The 23838-nt window shown below is 35.3% G+C and overlaps 1 protein-coding gene across 5 annotated transcripts in view; it reads right to left on the bottom strand.

Annotated features, from left to right (window-relative positions):
- Positions 1-23838, bottom strand: part of LOC145985353 (inositol 1,4,5-triphosphate receptor associated 2-like) — a 283782-nt gene that overhangs the window by 239864 nt on the left and 20080 nt on the right. For 4 of the 5 annotated variants that reach the window (XM_083119265.1, XM_083119263.1, XM_083119266.1 and 1 more), the window contains 6 exons: positions 11794-11903; positions 9275-9350; positions 7915-8073; positions 7532-7700; positions 5966-6160; positions 2808-2933 (listed from right to left, as the gene is read on the bottom strand). In XM_083119265.1, coding sequence (XP_082975391.1) covers positions 2808-2933; positions 5966-6160; positions 7532-7700; positions 7915-8073; positions 9275-9350; positions 11794-11903 — 835 coding nt within the window. The remainder of the gene's footprint in view (positions 1-2807; positions 2934-5965; positions 6161-7531; positions 7701-7914; positions 8074-9274; positions 9351-11793; positions 11904-23838) is intronic. The other variant, XM_083119264.1, reaches the window with a different exon arrangement.

The following is a 23838-nucleotide window of genomic DNA, read 5'->3' as shown; positions in this document are numbered from 1 at the left end:
TTTAGCATATCTATGCATAAACTGAACATAAAATAACTAACTCTCTAGCCTTCTTAAACCCGAAGGTTAATGGCGGCAGCAACACAGGCCTTCCATCTTTCCCTATTCTGAGCAAGATATATAAACTCTTTTCCATCCCTCCCAATTTCCTTTAGGTCCATCTTCGTCTTGGTCTACCTACTGGTCTCTTACCATCAGATTTCCCAACAAGAATCCTGTAAACTCCTATTTCCTCTCCCATTCGTGCCACATGGCCTGCCCACCTAAGTCTTCTTGATTTAATTATTCTAATAATATCTGGACATGAATACAAATTATGTAGTTCTAAATTATGTAACCTTCTCCACTCACCTGTCTCCTCATCCCTTTTAGGTCCAAAGATTTTCCTAAGGATCTTATTTTCCAATACTCTCAATTTATGTTCCTCTTTCAATGTAAGGGACCAAGTTTCGCATCCATATAATATTACAGGCAAAATTACTGTTTTGTATATTTTAACTTTTAGTTTCTTCGATATTATACGATTTTTGAAGAGAAAAGTAACATGCATTTTCTGAATGAAGCCTGCCTGCTTTTTATTTCCTCTTTAATATCACTTTCATTTGTTAGTATTACTCTTAAGTACTTCAATTTGGAAACTGGTTCAAACGAGTTGTTATCAATAATTAGATTTTGATTATCCTAACACTTGGTTTCGGCCTGTAAGCATATATTTACTTTTCTCATTGCTAACTTCTAAACCTATCTCTTTAGCGGCTTTGAAAAATATTTCAGCATTATTCTTAATTGTACCAGGTGGTTATAATTAAAGTGACGGTGTTCAGAGTGGTACAGCACGAGCTGTAAGGTTAGCAGTCTGAAACTTCGTAGATATGCTAATGTAGCAATGCGCTCGCGAATTATGCAAAACAAAAGTTCCAATTCTCGCTACCAGGGTAAAAAATGGCGCTGCAAGCAGTCAAAACGTGGAATTTTCCGTAACTCTGATGTCAAAGTCGGTGACATTGCCTAACCATTGTGTGAGCTCCCTGGTTGTTGTTGGTGTCGCTTGTTGCTTTTTCCTTTAGTAATGTTCATGTATGTAATTCGAATAGTGAAATTGTAGCGATATTTAATTACAAAGAGTATTGTTTTCTGCGATTTATAGTGTTTTTCCTGTAACTATACCAAGTTTTGACTGCTTACAGCGCCATTTTTTACCCTGGTGGCAAGAATCGGAACTTTTTTTGCATAATTCGCGAGCGCATTGCTTCATTAGCATATCTACGAAGTTTCAGACTGCTACTCTCATTACAGCCCGTGCTGTACCACTCTGAACACCGTCACTTTAATTATAACCACCTGGTATTTACATTATCTCCCAGTAAGTCTGCATCATCTGCATATGCTAACAGCTGAGTCGCTCCGTTTAATTTTAGTCCTTCGTTAGTTTCTTTTACCTTCCTAACAGCATATTGTAAGGCAAAATTAAAGAGCAATGGATATAATGCATCTCCTTGTTTTAACCCATCATGAATTGTAAATTTGTCAGACATTAATATCCACACGAATTTTACTTTCTGTTTCACTGGTGCATACTTTCATCATATTAACAAGCTTCTTAGGTATTCCAACTCGACTAACATATTATATAATGTCTCTCTTTTGACTGAATCATACGCTATTTTTTAAATCAATGAATAGCTGATTGACATTTTGATTATATTCCAACTTTTTCTCAAGTGTCTGTCCGATGTGAAAAATTTGATCTGTTGTTGATCTGTTGCGTTTAAATCCACATTGATAACCACCTACAGTTCATTAGCATATGGGGTTAGTCTTGCTAAAAGAGCTAAACATAAAGTAGAATTTGTTTCTTTCTGCCCTTCCAACAGTCTCCCTGCAGTGAATTAATACATATACAAATTGATATAAATGTTTATTGATAGCACTGTCGTACGCAGAGGGTGGGGCTGATGGGACTACAGCCCCTCCCCGAAATTTTCATACAATCAAGTTTCAGATAAAAACAGTAAAGAACTCGAAGAAACAGAATGGTAAATATACACACACATACACCTTAAAATGACCTCCAGATTACCATATTTGTCTTTGAACAACTTTTAAAACGAAGGTTAAAATGGTAACGAAATATTTATATATCCCGTCCTCACTATAACGCAGCTATGTAATGTCCACTGTTGCAATTCAAGGCCCCTCCGAAAAAAAATTCTGCGAACGCCATGATTGACGCTACTTTCTTACGAATTGTAGGCTTCAATTACACATTAATTTAACCAGCCAACAATTATATATGGTCAGGGCATGGTTAGTGAGAAGCCTTATTAGTCTGGATTTAAGAACATCTAACATTCACGGATAAGGGGAGAGGAAGGACAATATTTTGTACTTCCTTCTGTTTAATAAATCCATTTATGCATCAAATGTTTATATTTGTAGTTCTTGAGATATCAATGGCATCCACTTTTACATACACAAATATATTCCTTATTAATTTACTTAAGAGCATAGATTCTAAATAAATACATTAGAATTATATTTGTTTGCATTACCACAGTAGTCACTGAAAACTTAATTCACACATACATAGTGTTTGTAAATCAAAGTTTACAAAATACTAATTACATATTTTGTACAATATCTTAAGGCCAGTTTATAGAAATCTAGCAGAAATAAAAACCTACGTTCACTCATAAAATCTGTAAATTAGTTTTTGAAGTTCTAATACAATGTTATTTAAAGTCATGTAAGGTTTATTAGATTATACATAAAAATCATTCTCATTGTTGAGGATTATGCTTCCTTACCTCAGTGGGAAAATTCATAGAGTCCTTTGAAACTTGGAGAAGTGAGCACTGGCTTCTGATTGACAGCAGCTCATCCTGTGTGGCCGACAACTGGATTTCTAGGTCCAGCTTTTCCTTTTTGGCTTGCTGATAAAATATAAAAATAATTTTCCATTGTACAGAAGATCTTGAACGAAATTGAAGTGAACTTAATTTAAAAGTACAGCCCTCTCAAATTTCTGAATAAACATGGACTGAAATCTCTAGATTGTAAAGATTGTGTCCATCGTATTCCTTTACTTTTTTCGTGGTTTAACGGATTGAAACTCCTCTCATTGGTTTAGTAAATATTTTGCACTAATTGTATAATCAAGGAAACATTTTGCACTAATTGTATAATGAAGGAAACATTTTGCACTAATTGTATAATCAAGGAAACATTTTGCACTAATTGTACAATCAAGGAAATATTTCAATATTGATCAAAACACTACCTTGATTGGAAAGGCTATGAAATTATATTCATGTCAAAAAACACAAAAAACTAGAGTTTTAAAAATACCAAACTTTAACAAAGTTAAATGTAAAAATAATATTGTTATGGTTAATATAATTAACGTACATCAGGCCAATATTTAGATCCAAATTGTTTGGAGAGAAAATTTTATTGGTTATATTTGAAAGTATTAATTAATAATAAACAGTAATTATTACATTATAACTATTAAGATTGTACAATGCTTGGGCTGATAAGTTGAACCGGCCATGCGTGACTACTCCCTGCCTCTCACTTCCAAGCATGATAGGAAACAAAAAGCGGTTGATGAAAATCACATTTAACATTATTCTTTCTTTTGATGAAGCTGTCATTCCAGCTAATAAAACTAAACAACAAATTTAATTGCAGTCTTTGCTTGAAGCAGATATTTCTCTAGTGACATCAACTAAAGTCGAATTGCAAAATGAACGAAATAAAGGAAATGTTATGTATGTGACTAAAGAAGAAGAAACACGGACTAAAATTGTATGGAACTAGTTGAATGTTTCGGATAATCATAACCGGAGATTTAGAAGTTGTAGAAATGACCGAAATGTTTTTAAAAGCAAATCAAGTATACTACCAAGAAGCAGTACATACAATAATATATATAAGTGTGATATTCCGTAAAAGACAAGATAAAGGAATATAGATGTATATTTGTTATCTTCAGTATAAAATAACAACACATGTGATGCATCTCAGAAGGACATTAGGACAAGATGAGACAGATTTGAAACATTAAATGTGGGAACATTTACTTCGTGGATACGGACTATGCAATGCCTCGTTATAAGAAAAGGAAAATTCAAGATTCCAAATCAAGTGAAGGAATCATCACAGAGAAGAAAAGAACAATACCAATCGACTAAGAAGTAAGAAGCACAGCTTGAGAAATTGTGACAAAGAGGAAAAAAGACATTCTTAGAATATTAAAGGAAGTCCTGACAAATTATTTAATGCTGAATACAAGTCAGTTATTGCAGATACCTATACTATTCAAATTTTGCAAATATACAGGGTGGCCACGAATTAAGGGAGCACCTTTTGTCACTAACTTTTGTATAAATTGAGCTAATATTTCTCTTTCCTTTTTATCTTTCTTTACACGTATGTAAAATCTGATCGACATAGCGGAAGAAGTGGATGTTGTTTAGAATGGCAGCAAGTCGCCTAAGTATTGAGCAGTGTGTCAAATGTGTACGTGTATTTTCCATTAGCAATAACGTGTAGCTGAAGTTCAGCGACGAATGCTGCACGAATGTGGACCTCAAACACTCAAAAGTGACACTATCTCAAGAATCAACAAGTTATTTGATGCAACAGGAAGTGTTTGAGATCTTAAAAATCTGGTAAGCCAGGAACACATAGAAGGAAAGCCAATTAAGTTTCCAAGCTTGGAATGATTTAAATGGAGATCAAATTTATCATTATGTGGAAAACAGATAAAATTGTCATTGTGATGTCTAAGTTACAATCTTCATAAAATAAAAAGCTGCCAATATTAATATGTTCTCATTGTTAAACGTGATTGATGATCAAAAGGTGCCTTAATTCGCGGCCACCCTGTATAACAAAAATTACAAAGAAAAAATTATAAATACATTCACAATATAAATAACAGTATTTGTACAAGACAAAAATTACAATGGTAGCACAATTAAGCCTTGTTTCCATGTTTAATAAAACACTGAAAATGCTGACCAAGGTGAAATGTATTGTAAAATAACACAACGTAAGATTTTTTCAATTTAATTTGCTCCGAGTATGAGGAAGACCTTGTTATAAGGTTGAAACGTCACGTTTATATTGTGTAATGTTACAATAAATTCGCCTTTGTCAACAGTGTGTTTTATTAAGAATTACAAACTTAGATTAACAAACTGTATAGAAGATGCCACTTCACAAATTAAATTTACCTATTCAGTCGTATATAAAATCGTAAAATCTCCAGCAACTTGCAAAATATATACAAAAATAAAGGATTTTTGTGGGTGCAATTTTATGCTGCTGCTTGCTGGAGTAAGATTGTACATCCAATATCTTCCGCTCGATAGCGTGGGATTTTCACAGATGCAAGTAAGAGCAGGTCTCATGTTTTCCCTTTGGGAGAGTCGAAGATTTTACCAAAGGTGAAGTTGCACTTGGAACTGACGATTTCACGGGCAACTTTCTTTATTAGTATTATTGAGTTGATAAAAAAAAGTCTGAACGCGAAATAGCTCAATAGTTTGAGGATTTTTTTAAGGCGTTCGTCTCCTCAGGAGACATTAAGGAAGTGGCTTTATGAGCTAAAAGGGTGTCTGCGTTCCTTCAACCATGAATCCTGTGCCCCATCTCTATTACGACCGTACGACCGAGGACTTCTACGGTGCAAAAATTTTATGGTAAAGGACACAGGGAAGAGTAACATGATTCAACAACAGGGAAAGACATCCTTTAAGGAATTCTTCACATCGACTATGTATCGGAATTGGTATAATAAAATATCCATAAAATATTTCCATGGCGCTTGGACTGAAGATTACCAATAAATATAAAAGAAACACATCTTTCGCTACCCCCCCCCCATCCTCTGTCACGCACACAGATACCCCCCCTTACTCACTCAAGTATATATATAGGAAAGATATGAACTTACCTCTAAGGAATTTGAAAGTTCATCGACCAATAATTTGACATCATTCAATTTCCTCTCCTTATGGTTGTACGCAACTATATGGATATTGGTTTGTTCTTTCCAATATTCAATTTCAGCTTTGTGTATCGTAAGTGAATCTATCAACTCTCGTTCCTTTTTCTTCATTGCTTCTAGGTTAGAATTTGACTGATTGACCTGGAAGAGTCAATTTTGGAAATTAATCATTAACTTCGTCCATAAACAGATGGAATTATAGAATAAATTGCTATTGTATGTACTTTAACCAAGTTACAGGCCATAACATTTACTATGAGGATGAATTTTACAGCTGTATTACAATAAATAAATATAACCTCCTACATAATTATTGTTCTTAAAAATCAAAACATGCCAATTGAAATAAACATTAACATGTGAAATGTGTTCTGGTAAAATGATTTTTTTCTTTGGGAATTTTTCTAATTCACCTTCTAAAATTTTATCGGAACAGTTCTAATATGTAGATATTTTTGTGCTATTTCCATACGTGAATAATTCCTTGTGTCGGGGTGGTTTTTATATCATATGACGATGCAAATAACGTTTAACATGCGAACTCTGGGCAAATCATGGTTGCCTGTTTATTCGATCATATTATTTTCATCTCGATTAACCAACAGATGTCGAAAAGCGTCGTAGAATAACAAATATAGCAAAGAAACAGACATGTATGTGATGTTCCTAGATAATTACGGAGGTATCCTATCCAGTTATACAGGGTAATTATAAAGTTCATGAAAGACTTAAAAAATTGTATTATTAATCTATTCAGAAATATGTAATGAATTATACACAAAGTGGAAGACACACTCTACTAGATTATTTCTGACGTTGCGCGGGCCTAGTTATGAAAATAGCCGGCAGAGGCGTCACTGACACTGATGTAGTCTTGTAGAGAACAATGACCAGACACCACTCCGCTGGCCATCAAGGTCATCGGATTTTACCCCATGAAATTTCTTCTTATGGGGTTACGTCAAAGAACTGCATGTTTCATTACATGTAAGCCAACCGTGTAATTATGCGATTTTTTAAAGTTTTTCACGGACTTTATAATTGCCCTGTATAAACCTATTAACATTTTATCTAAGTTCATTCTTCTTCAGTATCATTTCAATATTCAATGGCCAGTGAAGGTGGCAAGTTGGTTGAATTAGGTTTTTACGCTTGTCTGCCACTTTTGGCTAATCACAACGACGAGGATAAGTGATGATATGATGAAATTGATGAAGGGCCACTCACAAAGAATTACCATGCCCAACGCAGAATTAAAACCTGAGGCCCCTGGCGTCGTAAAGCTCTGTGCTTACCATTTCTAAACCGAGGTCGGCTGAAAGGTGGTTCTTGAAATTTACACCCTGCTTATTGTCTGTCTCGGTTATCAATATCAAATATAATTGAAAACTTGAAAATGTGTTTCTGACAAGCTAAAGAAATGAACTTTTCCCTTCTAATCATCTAATAACTTGTGATATTTTAGGGAACATTACTAACTTATCAATATCAATGATTAGAAGATAATCTTACCTCGTCATTTAGTTCGCCTATTTTATTTGATAAACCCATATTCTCCTTCTCCAACTGTTGGATTTTTGCACGGAGAGTGTGGCATGTACCTTCACACGTTGTCAGGGAGTCCTTCAAATCTTCAGATTCCTTTTCTAACTGACGACTTTTCTCAGCGGTGAGCTGAGTACTGAAAGCAAAACAAAGAGAATGTATGTAAAGCAAGTGGAGGCCCAAGATGTGAACCAAGACATAATGAAGCCATATTTATAATCTATAGTTTGATATATTTCCTCTGAACAACATAACTTGCATTTCCTTGCTTGTGAAATATAGATGTAAGTCTTTACATATTGTTTTTAAGTTTTACGATAACTTTACAAATTTTACGAATTGAAAATTACCTGTAAAGTTTCTTCTTGAGCATTTCGCATTCTGTCAGTACGTTCGCATGGAGTTCCTCGGTGTGATTGAGAAGAGTTCGTAACTCCGTGAGTTCGTCCTCAAGCCTTTTGTTTCGGAACTTGAGCTCCGTAACTTGATCCATTAGGTCCACGCTGTCTCTGAAAGGAGTCCAGAATTGTATTTCGGTCAAGTATCAATTTGGAATGTTTCACACGATACATAATTCCGAAAATGCTAAAGAAGAACAAGCAATGTATCTCGATGCTACACAAGATTTTTTCTTGCTATCTGTAAGAATTATCAGAAAATTTCGCACTAATACAAACCTGTAGCTAACACACTTCAAATATTGGATATAAATTTGGACATTTTGTCGTGATATATATTTCTCAAAAGATTTAGAAAAAATCCTTTAACCCATTAACGGATAGAAGTCTAAAGTAGTTGTAAGTCAACTCTATGCATAGGTAGGTTGGCTAATCGTAACTGAACTGATAGTTTCATATGGGATTCAAAACACTAAGTGCATTCACCAGGTATCGAACCAGAGATTCCTTGATTACAAGGCGATGACATTACCATCGGGAACATACACCACAAATGCTTTTATTACTATACATTATATGAAAACATATGATATTCAGTTATTATTAACTTCTAACACTAAATCTACGATATGTAATATTAGCAATGATCGTAACAGCAAGATATACCTAACTAACTAACATTTTACGTATTGTAGTGCTATGTTACTTTTTCTAAGAATGACTGACGTCATTGAAAATGTAAGGTATGGATGGACATTTGGAAAATAATGCATCCTTGTGATAGACGAAATAGAAATGAGATGGTAGTAAAACAGAAAACAACATTAACGTTTTCGTTGAGACCAAACGTAAATGAAACCTGTTTCTATACAGAATTACTGTATAGATATTTAACTATATTCAAGCACATGTAATGCTGTTATATCTAAATATCATTAATACTTTAATTCGGTTAACATATATGCTACTTATTCTAATTTAAAATACAGTGTGACGCAAAAGTCAGGTTACATGGGAAAAATTCATTTGATTGGTATATAATGGTTACAGTTACAGTACACGTTCAATATACATACCATCTGCTTGAATGCGTGTTTCAATTCGACGATCCCAGTTGCATAAGGCGTCTGCTTGGTCCAGCTCTTAGTTTCCTTAACGTATTCGATGGCCATTACGAGTCTCCACAAGTAAAATTCAAGAGGCGTTAGGTCTGGCGACCTTGGTAGCCATGTACCTATGTAACCGATCTTTTGCCTTACCCTGCATTATGATCACGTGTTAGAAACTAATAGCTTGTTAAATATTTACTCACATGTTTAGAGATCCTCCTCCACATCCTTCAAAGCTTCCACAACTGTACGTCGACATAGAGGAGATATCCAGCAAACCTTTGGAAATACGATAGACAATCAAATTACATGCAAATAAAATACCAAATACAATGTAGATCATACCTATAATCTTGAAATCATTTCATGTGAATGGTATATTTAAATATCTATGGGGCATGGGGGAGAAGTATTCTAAAGAGGGCATTTTAGGAAAAAGTAAAATCGGCCTAGCTTGTTAAACGCATCTAATAAAGGGTTATACACCAAAAAAATTCGATCAATTTAACAGGCTTTACATTGCACGCTCTTGAATATATGGAACTCCTATATGGAATGGGGAAACCATTTGATTTTAGAGCGCATGGTTGCGAGTAATACACATACAGAGTTTCCTCTAAAAATGAAACTTCACACTGAAAATGAGCATAATAATCATATCCGGCTGTACATACAATGGGGTCATGGTTTCAACACTTTCTCCCCCTTTCTCTCTCTCTCCAGGTTCTTGGAATTTTACAAATATTTGCAGGAGGAAACTGGAATTCGTCTGAGTTTGCACATTCGAATCATAAATCTATGATGCTCTGAAACGGGAAGGTCGGTGAACTTGCTTCAGTAGAACGGCATAACACGGAAATAGGATAACGAAGAACCTGTGGTGCATGTGAAACAGAGTATATCTCTCGAAGGCATTTTGTATCACCTACGTTTCACACTTTTGTAAATCCCCAACCTCGCTACTAACGTGGTCAGTTGCTGAGGAACTTGGGATATTTTCAAAAATTGAAAATTATTTTTCAGAACCAGATATTGGTTGTTGTTAATTTGAGTCGTACTAAGCTTAATACCAGGGATTTGCTTTTTTTTAGAATCTAAGCTGGTGGCCACGACATCTAACTAAATTACTCTGTGGTCTCTACGAGAGAATGGTAGTTAACGCTGTTGCTTACTGATGCAGGAACTCTGGTGAGAACATATTTCACTTAGCCAAGCTGCTAATAAAACGGGATAGCTTTCGAAAACTGTGCAAACACACAGAAATATATTGTACTGTAATATCAAAACCTAGATCGAATTATAGATAAACAGAGCAGTGCACTTTAGGATATTTATGTGCATTGAAGATCCACAACTGGAACTAGACAGCTCTGGAGTTCCCCCAGGAAAAGTTCTTGTTTTCGCTAGACTCTCTTCAGACCATTGCTCATGGACATGGCGGAACCTTTGGACATTGTCAAATAATATACTCCGACTTAGTCGGAAATTTCTCTGATGGCAACTGGTATTAGTTATTGGAATATTCTAATCACCACTGAAGTGTTACTTGGGAAGTGGAAGGATTGGAAGCAAGTGAGCTAATTGTTGTTTTGTGTAGGAACTGACGCGTGTTGATGTTGTAAGGAACAAATTAAATTCTTATTCAAACATTCCAAATATCTCACCATATTTCATTATTTTCTTGTTACAGGCTACATATGAGCTAATTAAGAGTAATGATTAGGGACATTGAATTTTCGCGATGCGCGAAATCGCAAAATGTGAAAAAAAGATGCAATTTTGAACATTCTGCACGTAACTACACTCCCAATGATGAAATATGCATGAGTTTTATTCGCGAAGTAATGCAAAATGTGTGCTTTTCCACGAAATGAACGCTTTTCGCGAAATAACCGTGAAATATCATCAAATTAAGTAGAAAACACGCAAAAACCGGCAATCGAGGTTGTGCGCGCAAACTGTCGATTTGTAACGAAACGTTTGCCTAAAGTTTCCTACCACTTGCAGCTGAAGAACGTTTTATCTTCGATCACATCAGGAAGACGCTGCAAATTGGGATTTCCCATGCACATAATCTCAGTTCGAAAACTTCGCTCCCTGTCAAGCTGCATTCCTTTCTTCCCCCGAATATGCAATTTAGAAATGAAGTGATTTTGTGTTGATGTTTTCTTTTTGGTTGGACAGCTAAGTACTTGTGTATGTGTACAGTATATAAAAATGAAGTAGTTTATCAATTTTTAGCTCTTTTGTATGTTGTTTCCTCTCATGATGAAAAAGTGTGTGCAGATTTTTTTTCCACCGCTGGTATATACCGCTGATGTAACATTTTATTTACCGCTCTCCTCAGTTTTTATTTACCATAAATTTGTCTCCCTAGTAATGATTTTCGCCTGTCAGGAATGTAAGGTTCCCCAGAAACAGAGTTGCTGTCGCATCAAATTACAATTTAGGACTATCCTCAAAGTGAAGTTCTCTGTGCATTGTACCTTGTCTTGAAGACACATACGGAACGCCTTCAAACCTACCATACAATAGGAAATTAATTGGGAAAGGACTGTTTTGACGTCATCAAATTGAAAATAGTACTAGAATCGAAACTCGGGCTGACAATTTCATACTTAGTTTTTCTATCATCAACATTGTGTCACAAACAGAAAATGTAAATCTAAGCTGCACTACTTTATTTATGTTATGCAGTTTTGATATGGAATGCTTTACTAACCCAGAGAAGATTGGTTTCCAGATACGAAAGACTTCTTGGGCAGTGGAGAAGATGCAGATAGTGGTAGCATCGTCCTAAGAACAGGTTCCGACACAGAATGATTAGGCAAGCTGAAAAAAAGAAAAATTAACATAGGCATTAGAAATTACTTTTGTTACCGAAATTTGGATAACAGATTAGTCTCTGCAGAAGCAGTAAAAATATAAAAGCAATGTTTTAATTAGCTTTCTCGCCGTAACATTCAATCCATACGCATATTAACAGCAATTTAACTGATGTAATTTCAGTGTTTCCGACATGGTTTTACCTAGGAAAAATGACAAGGTTGGTTGTAAGGAAGCTGTTCGTGAGCTCCGAGTGCCTAGACCTTGTACCTGCTACTGGTAGACAGTCTTCCATTGAGTGGGGTGTGGTCTGAGAGTAACCCGAGTGAATTTACTTCCTGATATTGAAGTAGCTCATTAATTAAGCTCATGGTTCTGAATGTACAATCGAGGAACAGATAAGCTCTAGGCTTCATTTCATCATTTTGCACTCATTTTACACACAGATCAAGTGTACCACAATGTAGTGTAATAGGTTCAAGGTGGTTTTGCTTGTTTTGGATAGGGATATAATGTGAACAAAAGCTATTTGCGTTTAGCTACTAACTACAAGATTTCAGCATCTTACGTCTGTCAAATTAGGTTACAATTCGAATGAAAGGATTTAGCGGGTACTGTACGCCTCCCAAAAGTCAAAGGCAGTACACTGTGCTACAAGTTCCCCACACTCCTGCACCAATGTCGGCTACAGTAGATCCTAGTGCCACAGGGAAATTCTAAACTTCTGCCGACCTCCGTGACGGAGTGGTCCCGGTGGTCCAATGCAAGGGGTCCCGGGTTCGAATACCGGACTTGGCATGGGTGTTCTTTGTGAGCGTGCCTTCATTTTATCATCACTCATTCGTATCTTCACGATTAGCCAGAAGTGGCAGAAAAGCGAAGTAAAATAAACCAAATTAATCTAAATTCTAAATCACTGCAGCATCTCCATTAACTGAAAACCGTCTCGTTTCCCGTGCTAAGTTAAAACGAAATTGTGAATCCTGAGAATGGAGAGAATGTATATTTTCTGTAATGTAAAATAATGTAGGCTATGTATATTAGTGGGGGAACATAATATCACAGTTCTTCACAAGAACAACGGTAAATAAGGTCGCTAACAGGCGGAAACTGAAAAAAATTAAGGACGCAAGGTGGTACACAGTCAATCATTTCAACAAAGCAACAATCGCGTTTAAACTGCAAGCACAGGTGCAATAATTTGCGTCTTGTGGGAAAGAGAACTCTGAGAAGACAAAAATAAGTAAATAAAAACAAGGTGTCTCAGACGCGAGAAATTCACAAGGCGGGTGGAAAACATGATTGCAGCACACGGCAGAAGAGACAACGATACAATGGAACAATGAGGCTTTGTTCCTGAGAAAACAACACGCTCATTTATTCAACCCGTTCGTTAGAAATTATTCATTAACTCTTGCGGTTATTACTACAGCAATAGTAATTGAAATAACACGTTTCCATAAAGTATTATGTGATCTGAGCGAAGGGTTGTTTTGGTTGTGGTTATGCCGTTAGTATATGGATAGTTTTGAATTCGCAGTAATGTTTTCATTGATATTATTTCTTGTGATATTCACGCGCGTGAGCATAAAGTTTGTCAATTTTGCTACCCAAAAGTCATATGAAGTGAACGCCACTGATTATTGGGTATTAGATTTCATATTTATTTACAATTTCTTAATTTCTTTTAAAGTTCACCTAATGCACGAAGCTCAATCTGTCTGAATTCGAAACTGTCGACAGACTAACATGGAATCCGAACCTCTTCAGTACATCAACCGTGGTCCGGGGATCGAACACCGGACACCTTGTAATCCGCAATCGTTACGCTGTTGAATAATATCGTTACAGTAGTCGGTAAAATTGAATTAATGTAATTTCTGTGCACTAAAAGAGAAACGATTGTGTTACAGAATGATTACGATTCATTTAAGGTTATATAATACGCGTGTTTTTAAGTTAAAAAAGGTACAAATGAAAAATATTCTAGAACGTTTACAGTGGTTACGTCGTAATTATCACTTCCAGGATTCACTTCCCACGAGAGCTCATCAAGTCGATTACGTTGCACATTGTCTTTGCATAGAAATGTTTATTATTTTGTGAAACTTCTAAATATTCATCTTCGTGGATTATGTTATTTTTTTTCTAAGGAAACGCTTTACTAGGACCTGATTTGTGATAATCATAATCCATGCATAGAGTTTAGAATGCTTGTAAAAATTATTTAATGATGTTAATGAATGGGGAGACCCTTGGCTGAAGGATGAAGATGGTGAAACTGCTGTCCGCCTTGTTGCAGAAGAAAACCTTAATCCGCATCTCTACTTATTTACCTTGGGTTAATTTCGTCGACGAGAATGAATGAAGAACTGACAGGCGATGCGCCAAACACATTGATCCATCCAGCTTCATGGTAATATTGCACATATTACACTTTATCAACTTCCCCATCATATTCAGCTTGCAGAAAATAGCAAATAGATTGGATAATAGCCTGGAAGTTGACAAGGTGTTCCTCACTTGAGTTTAGCTCTATTACACGTGCTGCTTCCCAAGGGGATCTCCATTTGGAGAAAGGGGATCGGATGGGTGGGGGCTCGATACATATTAGTCGGACAACTTCTTCGACTCATATTAGACGAATTTTTCAGTTGACTAATTTTCATTAGCCGATAATTTTTCTGTTTTTTTTTAATAACTTTCTAGTATGAGTCGACTAATGCCCATCGCTAATCCAAATCACTGTGCCATGTGCCTCCGCCGGGGATCGAACCCGAAACATGACGTTCTGGACCACCACACATGATTTAGTGTTATTACTGTGAAATCATATGCGTTCATATGGCCACATGTTACATGCATGTGCTTCATAAACACATAATTATATGGAATGTCGTCATTGATATATATTAGTATCCTTCAAAGATTACGATACTAGGTAAGGTGATAATTAACGATAAAACATAACTTCCCGGGATGAGTCAAAAGCACATTGATCACAAGCATAAGAGGGGCATAACCCTTTATACAAGAAAACTATGGAAGAAAAATGAACTTAATTAAATCTACAATACTACCTGTTATAGTTTTCAAAACTCACTATATTGCTTTCAAATCATGGGAAAATATCTCACAAGGTCAGACATTACAACATTTTCTCACCATTAACTTTAACACCCCTATCCTTCCGGATTTATGTGTTGGCAGCCTCCCAAGGTTAATTGTACTGTTTCGTTCTCCCAAGTTCAAAATAGTTGAATGATAACCTTTACAGGAAGTATCTTGTCTGCTATGTTCCTTCAAGAAAGCGAAATGAATGCACGTGAATTCCCGTGCAACGTGGGGCCTTGAAACGATTTGCGGCAAACACGTTTTGCAATTGCAACTCAAAATCCTTCCATTTAAAAATTTTAAAAAAGACAACTGCAGGAAAAATGGCAAAATATAGGACCGATTGCTGACAGAAGAACTTTTACAGTTGTGGACACACACACACACTTGAAGTACCGAACCTGTAGATGATAACAATTGAGTTTGAGTTTTTTTCCACGCTATGCAAAGATAGGCTAATTTAGTCTCGAGCTACAGTTTAAAGTGCAATCCGAACCACTGTGCAATGTGCCTCTAATTGGTATGAAAGCGATGACGTTACCACTACGCCACCAGGGAGGCGACAAATTGGTGGTTGTTTGTATATTGATTTGGTTTATTTTACTTCGCTTTTCTGCCTTCTTATTGTTTGGCGCTACTACTCTTTATGAGTTTTGGCCTGCTCAACAATTTTCTTCCATTTAATTCTATCCTGGGCATCCTTCTTCCAATTTGAGATCTTCATTATTCTAATATCGTTTCTAACATCATCTTCCCATCTAACTTTAGATCTACCTACTGACCTCTTGACAAATGTTTTCCATTTATATATCTTTTTGACTGTTCTCTCATTGGACAATCGTTCGATATGCCCTAACCAGCTTAATCTTTGTGCTTTTATGAATCGAATTATATTCTTATGCTTAACCAACTGGTCTAACTCGTCATTTGTTTTTATTCTCCAAGAGCCATCGCTCAATTTGGAGGGGCCAAATATTTTTCTTAATATTCTCATTTCAAACATTAGTATTTTTTTGTATTAAGCTATCTTTCAGGACCCATGTTTCATAGGCATATGTTGTCACTGGTCTAATGATTGTCCAATATAACTTAAGTTTTGATTTTTTTGAGAGTAGATTATTTTGTAATAATTTTTTATTTGCATAGAAAGCTTTGTTTCCTGCTATAATTCTTTCTCTTATTTCTTCTTCTATTGAATTATTGGTATTCACCATTGAGCCTAAGTATTTAAAAGATTCAACATTATCAATACTCATTGTGTCTATTATTAGTTTATTCTCTTTATTTGGTTTCCTCCCACATTTCATATATTTTGTTTTACTTTCATTTACTATTAGACCGTATTTTATTGCCTCATTTTTCAACATTATGAATGCATCTAGCATGGCCTGCTTTGTTCTTGCCATTATTAATATATCATCAGCATAGGCAGATAGCTGTTTTAATCGGGTAGAAATATTACCTCTTATTTCAAGTTTGGATATTATCACATCCATTACGATGCTGAATATGTGCTGACAAAGGGTCACCTTGTTTCACTCCAGATTTTGCTTCAAACTGATCAGTAAGATCATTATTAATTTTCACTTTGGCCCTAGTATTCTGCAGTGTAATTTGGATCAGGTTTACTAGTTTTACTTGAACATTAAAGTGTCATAGGCATTGAGGGACTAATGATCTTTTAATAGAATCAAAGGCATGGGTATAATCTATGAACACATTATGTAGCTCGATATTAAATTCATGACATTTTTCATATATCTGTCGTATCATGTAAATATTGTCTATTGTTGATCGGTTAGATCTGAAGCCCATTTGGTATTCACCAATTTGATGTTCTACAAACTCATTTAGTCTGTTGTACAATAAGATAGCATATATTTTATAGATTACATTTAACAAAGTTATTGGTCTATACGATCACCTTTCTTAAATACAGGGCAAATTATTCCTTCCAACCAGTCATCTGGGATCTGTTCACTATTCATACTTTAAGTATAAGGTCATAAATATTTTTCTTTAAGATTCGTCCACCCATTTTAATTAATTCTGCTGAGATATTGTCTGGGCCTGTAGCTTTGTTATTCTTAAGCTTATTTATTATGGTATTTATTTCAGTATATGTTGGGACATTGCTCTCTTCATAATTTATTTCATTTACATTTCTTAGGTAGGTATTCTGAAATATTGTTTCCATCTTTCCAATACAAGTTTTTTTTCTGAAATTAATTTTCCTTGTTCTTTGTTAAAGAATTTCATTTCTTTGTAGAATTTCCTAGTTTCATTTTTCCTACTTGATTCTTCGACTTTTTTTATTTTATTATTTATCCATTCTTTCTTTTTTCTTTTACAGATCTTTGTGGCATTTTTCCCTTTTGTATGTAGTCTTCTTGGTTTGCTCTTGTTATTCTGTTTAAGCATTTCATTCTTGCTTTAATCTTCTCATCTATAGTTAATCTACATTCTTCGTCCCACCATTCATTGAATGTTCTCTTTTTCTGAGGTTGGAATATTTCATTAGCTGCTTCAAGTATTGATTCCTTAATGTTTTGCCATTCTATGTTAGTATCCTGTGACTCATCCTTTCATTTTAGTTTTCTTTGCAAACACTGTCTATATAAGTTTTGCATTTTAGAGTCACTTAGATTGTTCTTGTTCCATTTTTGTAGTTGAATTTGTTGGTGTTTAATTGCTATTAGTTTTTGTTTTATTTCCAGTTGGACCAAGAAGTGGTCCGAATCACAATTAAATCCACGTCTAGTCTTAACGTCTTGGAACGTACTACTCTTAGTTGAATTAACAAGCACATGATATATCTGGTTCAAAGTCTTTGTATCGGGTGAGATCCAGGTTCCTTTATGGATATTTTTATGTTAAATTTTTTTGCTCATTATCATCATGTTATTACTAGCTGAATATTCACATAATAACTCACCATTCTTATTACATTCATTGTGTAGAGAGTGGTTGCCTGTTATTGACAAGTATGCATTTTCACGTCCTACTTTTGCATTCATATCTCCTAGTATTATTGTTATATCGTGTGTGGGTGTCTGATCTTGTATCAACTGTAAATTTTCATAGAATTGACTTTTATCTTCGTCAGATGAGTCTTCTGTAGGGGCGTGAACACATATTAAAGAAAGATTATGAAATTTGCCCTTCATTCTAAGTTTACAGATCCTGTCGTTATGAGGTGTGAGGCTTAATACATTTTTCCTGATTTCCTTTCGTACCATAAATCCGGTTCCTAGGTGACCTGTTTCTTCGCTATTGCAGCTATAGTATAAAGAATAGTCTTTGTTCTTGATGTGTCCATAGCCTTTCCATCTAATTTCTTGAATGGCTACTATTTGGAGTGTAGATTTCAATATTTCTTCAGCAATTTCTTGCATTTTACCTGGTTTCAGCATCGTATGTATGTTCCAAGTTCCAAATTTTAATGATATCTCTTTTATTCCTTTTAACTCGCCTTGGTTGTCGTAGGTACATCAATCCGGCATTCCGTTGTTGAGCATTTTTTAGCATATGTGATTTTTTGTTTGGTGAGGGAGCCGGCCTCACGCAAAACCCCCAACCTGGGGGACCAGGGTTTATATCAGGTTTGCTCCCTTAGAACGGTTGCGATGTGCAGGGAGGCGACAAATGTTAAGTCAGGAAGGAAAATGTAGTACCATCGCTGTACAGTGCCAATGCAGTGGACATACGAAGAATTTGCTGATGTTATTTCAAAATATGTGAAGCGTAACTATTTGTTTCGTTATGGTCAATACTTCCCCTTCATTCTGTGACAGGGAAGGAAATAAACGATTTCCTCCAAATCAGGAAGGAAACTCATTACTCACTAAATATATTACTCGTATGTATATTTTTTTCTGTATACTGAAGAACCCTACCAGATGGATGAAAATGACAGTAGAGAGCATGCGGAAGAACAAGTACGTACAACTGATAGTAGTTCTATTTTTAACCTTGTCCTTGTAGTTCTTGTTCTTAAAATTGATAATTATTATCAAAAAATGCTTCTGCGCAGCAATGTACAGTGGGATCCATGAGTATTATCATGTAAATTGTCCATGACTATTTTCATTAATTTTTCTCTTGCATCCTGTGTGTTTTTAAGTTATGGATTTTTATGTATGCTGGTGCAGATTTTGTCCACACTTTGTTTTGAGTTTTCTTTTAATTCTTGAAGCTCTTATTGGGTCAAATAAGGTGCACGAACATGGTGATGGACAATTTGCACGGTAATACTCATGGATCCCACTGTACCTTCCCTTTCATTCTTCATTTGAACACTCGCCCATTAAAGGTATACAGTAGGTATATTGAGAATATGGAGCTTACGATGCCGCTGTACAGGGTAGTTCGAATGTATTGTTACTTTCTGCGGAACAACTTACGAAGTGACTGATCCAGAAGGCCAGCATGACTTGCACCATTTTCCATTCTCCGTGTACTGTGGTAGATTTTACGGAGATAATTCTTAATTTTTGTAAATGCAAAACGAACAACGTCTCTCAACTGGCCTGGCACGTTTGCACTTTTTTTTTTAATAATAATAATAATTCCTTTATTTAGCGGGCGAGGTTCAGCCGTAGGCTGCTCTACCACCTACCTCTTGTCATGAGCTACATAAGAAAATATAAGTATATATAATATGATAATTAGAGCCCGGAAGTTCAGGCATTTATTTTCGTTAAAATAGGCAGGCAAAAAGGCATTTATAATGTGGTAAATAGGCACTAAAAATGAAAAAAAGGCAAAATAAACCGAAAAAAGGCACATTTAGAAGTCGCTTACTTTTATCTATAATTTCTGGCAAAATGTTAAAATCTAAATTGGAAAGAGCATTTCAATTTTCTGTCTTGATTGCACATAACTACAAGGTGCTTTTTAAGTTCTCAACATTCATTGATAGTCGTCTGTCAGAGAGAATGTTTTTCATAATAGAAAATGATCTTTCTACTTCGACAGAAGTTATTGGAGCATACATATAACAAGCTAATGTAGCTGGACTCATTTTGGTAACAGCATTTTCACCTTTTAGAATATCACAAATTGTTTTCAATTGTTTCAAGTCCTCATTTGCACTCACTACCCGTTAGCACTTTTCCGCAACAGCTGACCCCTTTTCTCCTGGCACTTCCATCATCTGCTGCATAGATTCCTCGAAGATTTTCATGGATGCTATAATTGTCTCTGGCAATGCACCATAATGTGCAAAAGTAAACTTGAATAGCAGAGGAGTTTTTTCACTTCACGAATTGAAGCCGCTTCATTTTCTGGAAGGGCATCGATCACCTCACTGATTTTTTGAAGGTTGTTAGCATGATATATAGCTGCTGATATCCAGGTTCCCTATCTCGTCAAGACTGGTTGCTGAGGTAAACTAAGCTCAATCGCAACTTCCTGAAATTTTCGGGTATTTTCGGGTTGGAGAGGGAGATTTCAGAAATATTTTCTTTGTGTTCGAAATCAACGTGTCCACTTCAGCAGTCAATCATGCACAAGAAATGTTAACCGAAAGGCAATATCCTGACTCAGCATGAAATACTTTTTTCTCACACTTTTCTCCTTCAGCAATGTTGAAACATGCGTGAGTTCAATATTACTTAAATAAGGCGAAAATTATTCACATAATAAACGGAAGAAAAATAAATGCCAACAACGTTTTTTGGGAGAAAAATAATTTATATAGACATTTTTTTTTAAAAAAAATGTCAAATTTCATTGAAAAAGGCAAAAAAAGGCATTATAATTAAAAATAGGCAGTGGGGTCCCAAATAGGCAATATAGGCAAAATGAAAAGGCTTCCAAAACATTCGAAACAACATAAGAAACGTATATCCGGAAAAATTTTATCAATATATGCAGTAGATAAAAAGAGGCATTTTGCCAAACTTCCGGGCTCTAATGATAATATACAAATACAGATTGAAAGCTTGATTACACTAAAGAGAAATAATTTCAAATTACCTACAGTTACGAATATTCTCATTACAGTAATATTAGTCATAAGTTAATATAAATGTAAAATAACAAAAAAAAATGTAAAAAGAAAAATATAAATGTGAATGTTAACATAAGGTTGCCTTTAAGTAAATAATAATAATTTGAAGATAGTAATAAAATTCCAATAGTTACAGTTATAGAATATGAGTGTTTTGTCGTTTGCTGAGTGCCAGTTTACTTCTAGTATGTGCTACTGTTCTGCTGCTGTTCCTGTAGAAGCATTTCTTTCAGTTTAATTTTGAAGACATCTTCACATTTTTCTTGCCACGATTGTGGTGTTCCAGTCCTCCTGTTATCCAGTATTGATCCAATTGTGTACATTTTCTGTTCCTATCTGAATAATGTCTGTTTCAGTAAGGCCTTCTTTGTTAAATCTTGCAGTGAAGCACTTCCCTTATTGTTTTGCCGGTCAGTGGACGTTCATGTGGTTTTAGAATTGTAAATTCAGTCAATGATATGATTGTTCCAAATGTGTGTTTATTTTTTAACTTAAGGTAAGCAAAATAACCAAACTAACTGAGCGTTGCAAGTGTTAGATAGGCCCACATTCTGACTAGGGCGCCGCGGAAAAATCTTGAAACACTAAGGGCGCCGTGAAACGAAAATTTGGGAACCCCGGCCTAGCTAAAGGCAATTATTTGAGAAATTGCTTTGGAAATTAGTGAAGATTGTCACAACAATATTAAAGATTCTAAAAACTCTATGCCTCTCCGATGACGTAGTGGTGGTAACGTTTTTGCCTTACAATCAAGGGGTCCCGGGTTGAAGACACACAGTGGTTCGGATCCTATTTTAAAATGTAGGTTAACACGTATAACATGGCGCCAACATATGACCGACTCGGGAGTAAACTTGATAACCCACAAAAGTAGAAAACCGTGAAAAACGAAGGTGAAAGTTCGTCCATTATATTTTGGCTGATGTTCCCGTCCGTTTGTGACCATCACCGACTACAGAATGAACTCCATTCGTTATTGTACAGCAACTGGAGACTGTACAGCCAAGGAATCCAATATACAGTCAATTTTGAACGGAGGGGGTTATCAAGTTTACGCTCATGACACGTGATAAATAAAATCATCAAACAAAGCATGAAAGACAACAGAGTTTGATCTAAATCTCACTTTAACCTGCAAGAACTCCCCCTCCCCCCCTTCCCAGCTGTAGGTGCATTCAAATGTCCTTTCATAGGTTGCATCACATCAGATTCGAATTGATTATCCCTTTTTCATATTCCCTTTCCTAAAATGATTCACAATATCTTTGAATGTGTAATCAAGTTTAATGAAAGAACATTCATTTTACCCTTTAAGACAAGCAGAGTTGGGTAAGTTACTCCAAAAGGTAACTCGTTAGTTACCTTGCTTCGGACTGCAACGTATTATCGTTACTTCGTTACACAAAACATGTATCTGTTTGCACAAGTAGCACATCTGTTCGTAGCGCATGTTTTGCCAGTGTAACTTTACAGCCACAAATTAAAAACACCACAAGAAAGCACGCTTCGTCCTATGAAATAAATTCTTAGATTCTGAATTTATCAAGGTAACATAAAATAATGAAGTGTAATTACAATTACTCTTGTAATTTCGGTAACTTTTTACTAACAAAAGTATTGACAAAGAACGTGTTACATTAACGTTATCTTTAGAGACAGGGAGTAACGTATTTCAAGCCAGAAGTAGCTCTCAGTCCTGTCTCAGTTATGTGGCCATTGTTTTATTATTTTTCTAAACTGAGAAGTGCCTATCAGTTTCAATATTCAGTTTCGAAAATATATTACCTGCTACAAAGCAATATTATGTTATCTAATCTCTAAACCACGGAGGTCACTACACACACACACACACACACACACACACACGGACGGACGGACGGACACACTCAAAATGTCTATGTGGTAGGTTTAGGTGTGCATGAAATCGAAAGACAACATGACATCAGTGTAACTTTTTAAAAATAATCATTGACTTAGTTCCTCGAAAAGTAGCTATTGCTAGAACTTAATTGTTCAAAATAATCAGTAAACTAGCGCCATACATTTGTTTATAGCTCTTAAAAAGACATTTGAAGTGCGTCAAAATTGAGAGAATAGCCTTAACTATTCTCAGCAATAGATTATTATATTCATTACCGTGCTTCCATTATATACTATTACTGTTAGCCTACTAATGAAATATACAATTATCCAGGGCTGGGCATTGTGACCATTGGAAGTTGGTGACCAATGAATATACGATAATAACTGATAAGATAAGTATCTACTCGCAGTCACATGTCTATATTATTCCACCATACAAATTTCGAACTTCAATATTTTACAACTCAGGAAACAAACAAAACACAAATCAATTAAGTTGCCTTGCGAGCTGCATCGTTATTCCTTTATTTCTATTGTATTTGTTAATGAGAACCATCTTAGTTAATTAAGCTAGAATGTGTATTAGATACACACATGTGGCAATCTTTTACATACAATAAAAAGTTAGAGAGTAGCAAAAAAATAAGTGATAAAAGTGTCCGTTTTCAGATGCGAAAACACACCATACACATTCAAGTAGGTTATACGATAAGATAACGAAATCAAACACTGGCAAATACGCCGAGATTCTTAAGTGAGATTTAGTACCCACTGTTGGAAATAGATACTCATCTGAAAGTAACGTCAATAGCATGCAAATATTATGCGAGCTCCAGTTTGTAAAAAAAAAATATTATAAAATGAAAATATCATAACGATCTTAATAATGTTAATTTTTCATTATTTCCTCCCACTGTTAAATGGAAGAGTCATGATCATTACAAGATGTAG

This window comes from Lepisma saccharinum, chromosome 3 (genome assembly GCF_977018435.1).
Source record: "Lepisma saccharinum chromosome 3, izLepSacc3.1, whole genome shotgun sequence".
Taxonomy (NCBI): domain Eukaryota; kingdom Metazoa; phylum Arthropoda; class Insecta; order Zygentoma; family Lepismatidae; genus Lepisma; species Lepisma saccharinum.
The sequence above is the reverse complement of the archived record's forward strand: the minus strand, read 5'-3'. Positions and strand labels throughout refer to the sequence as shown.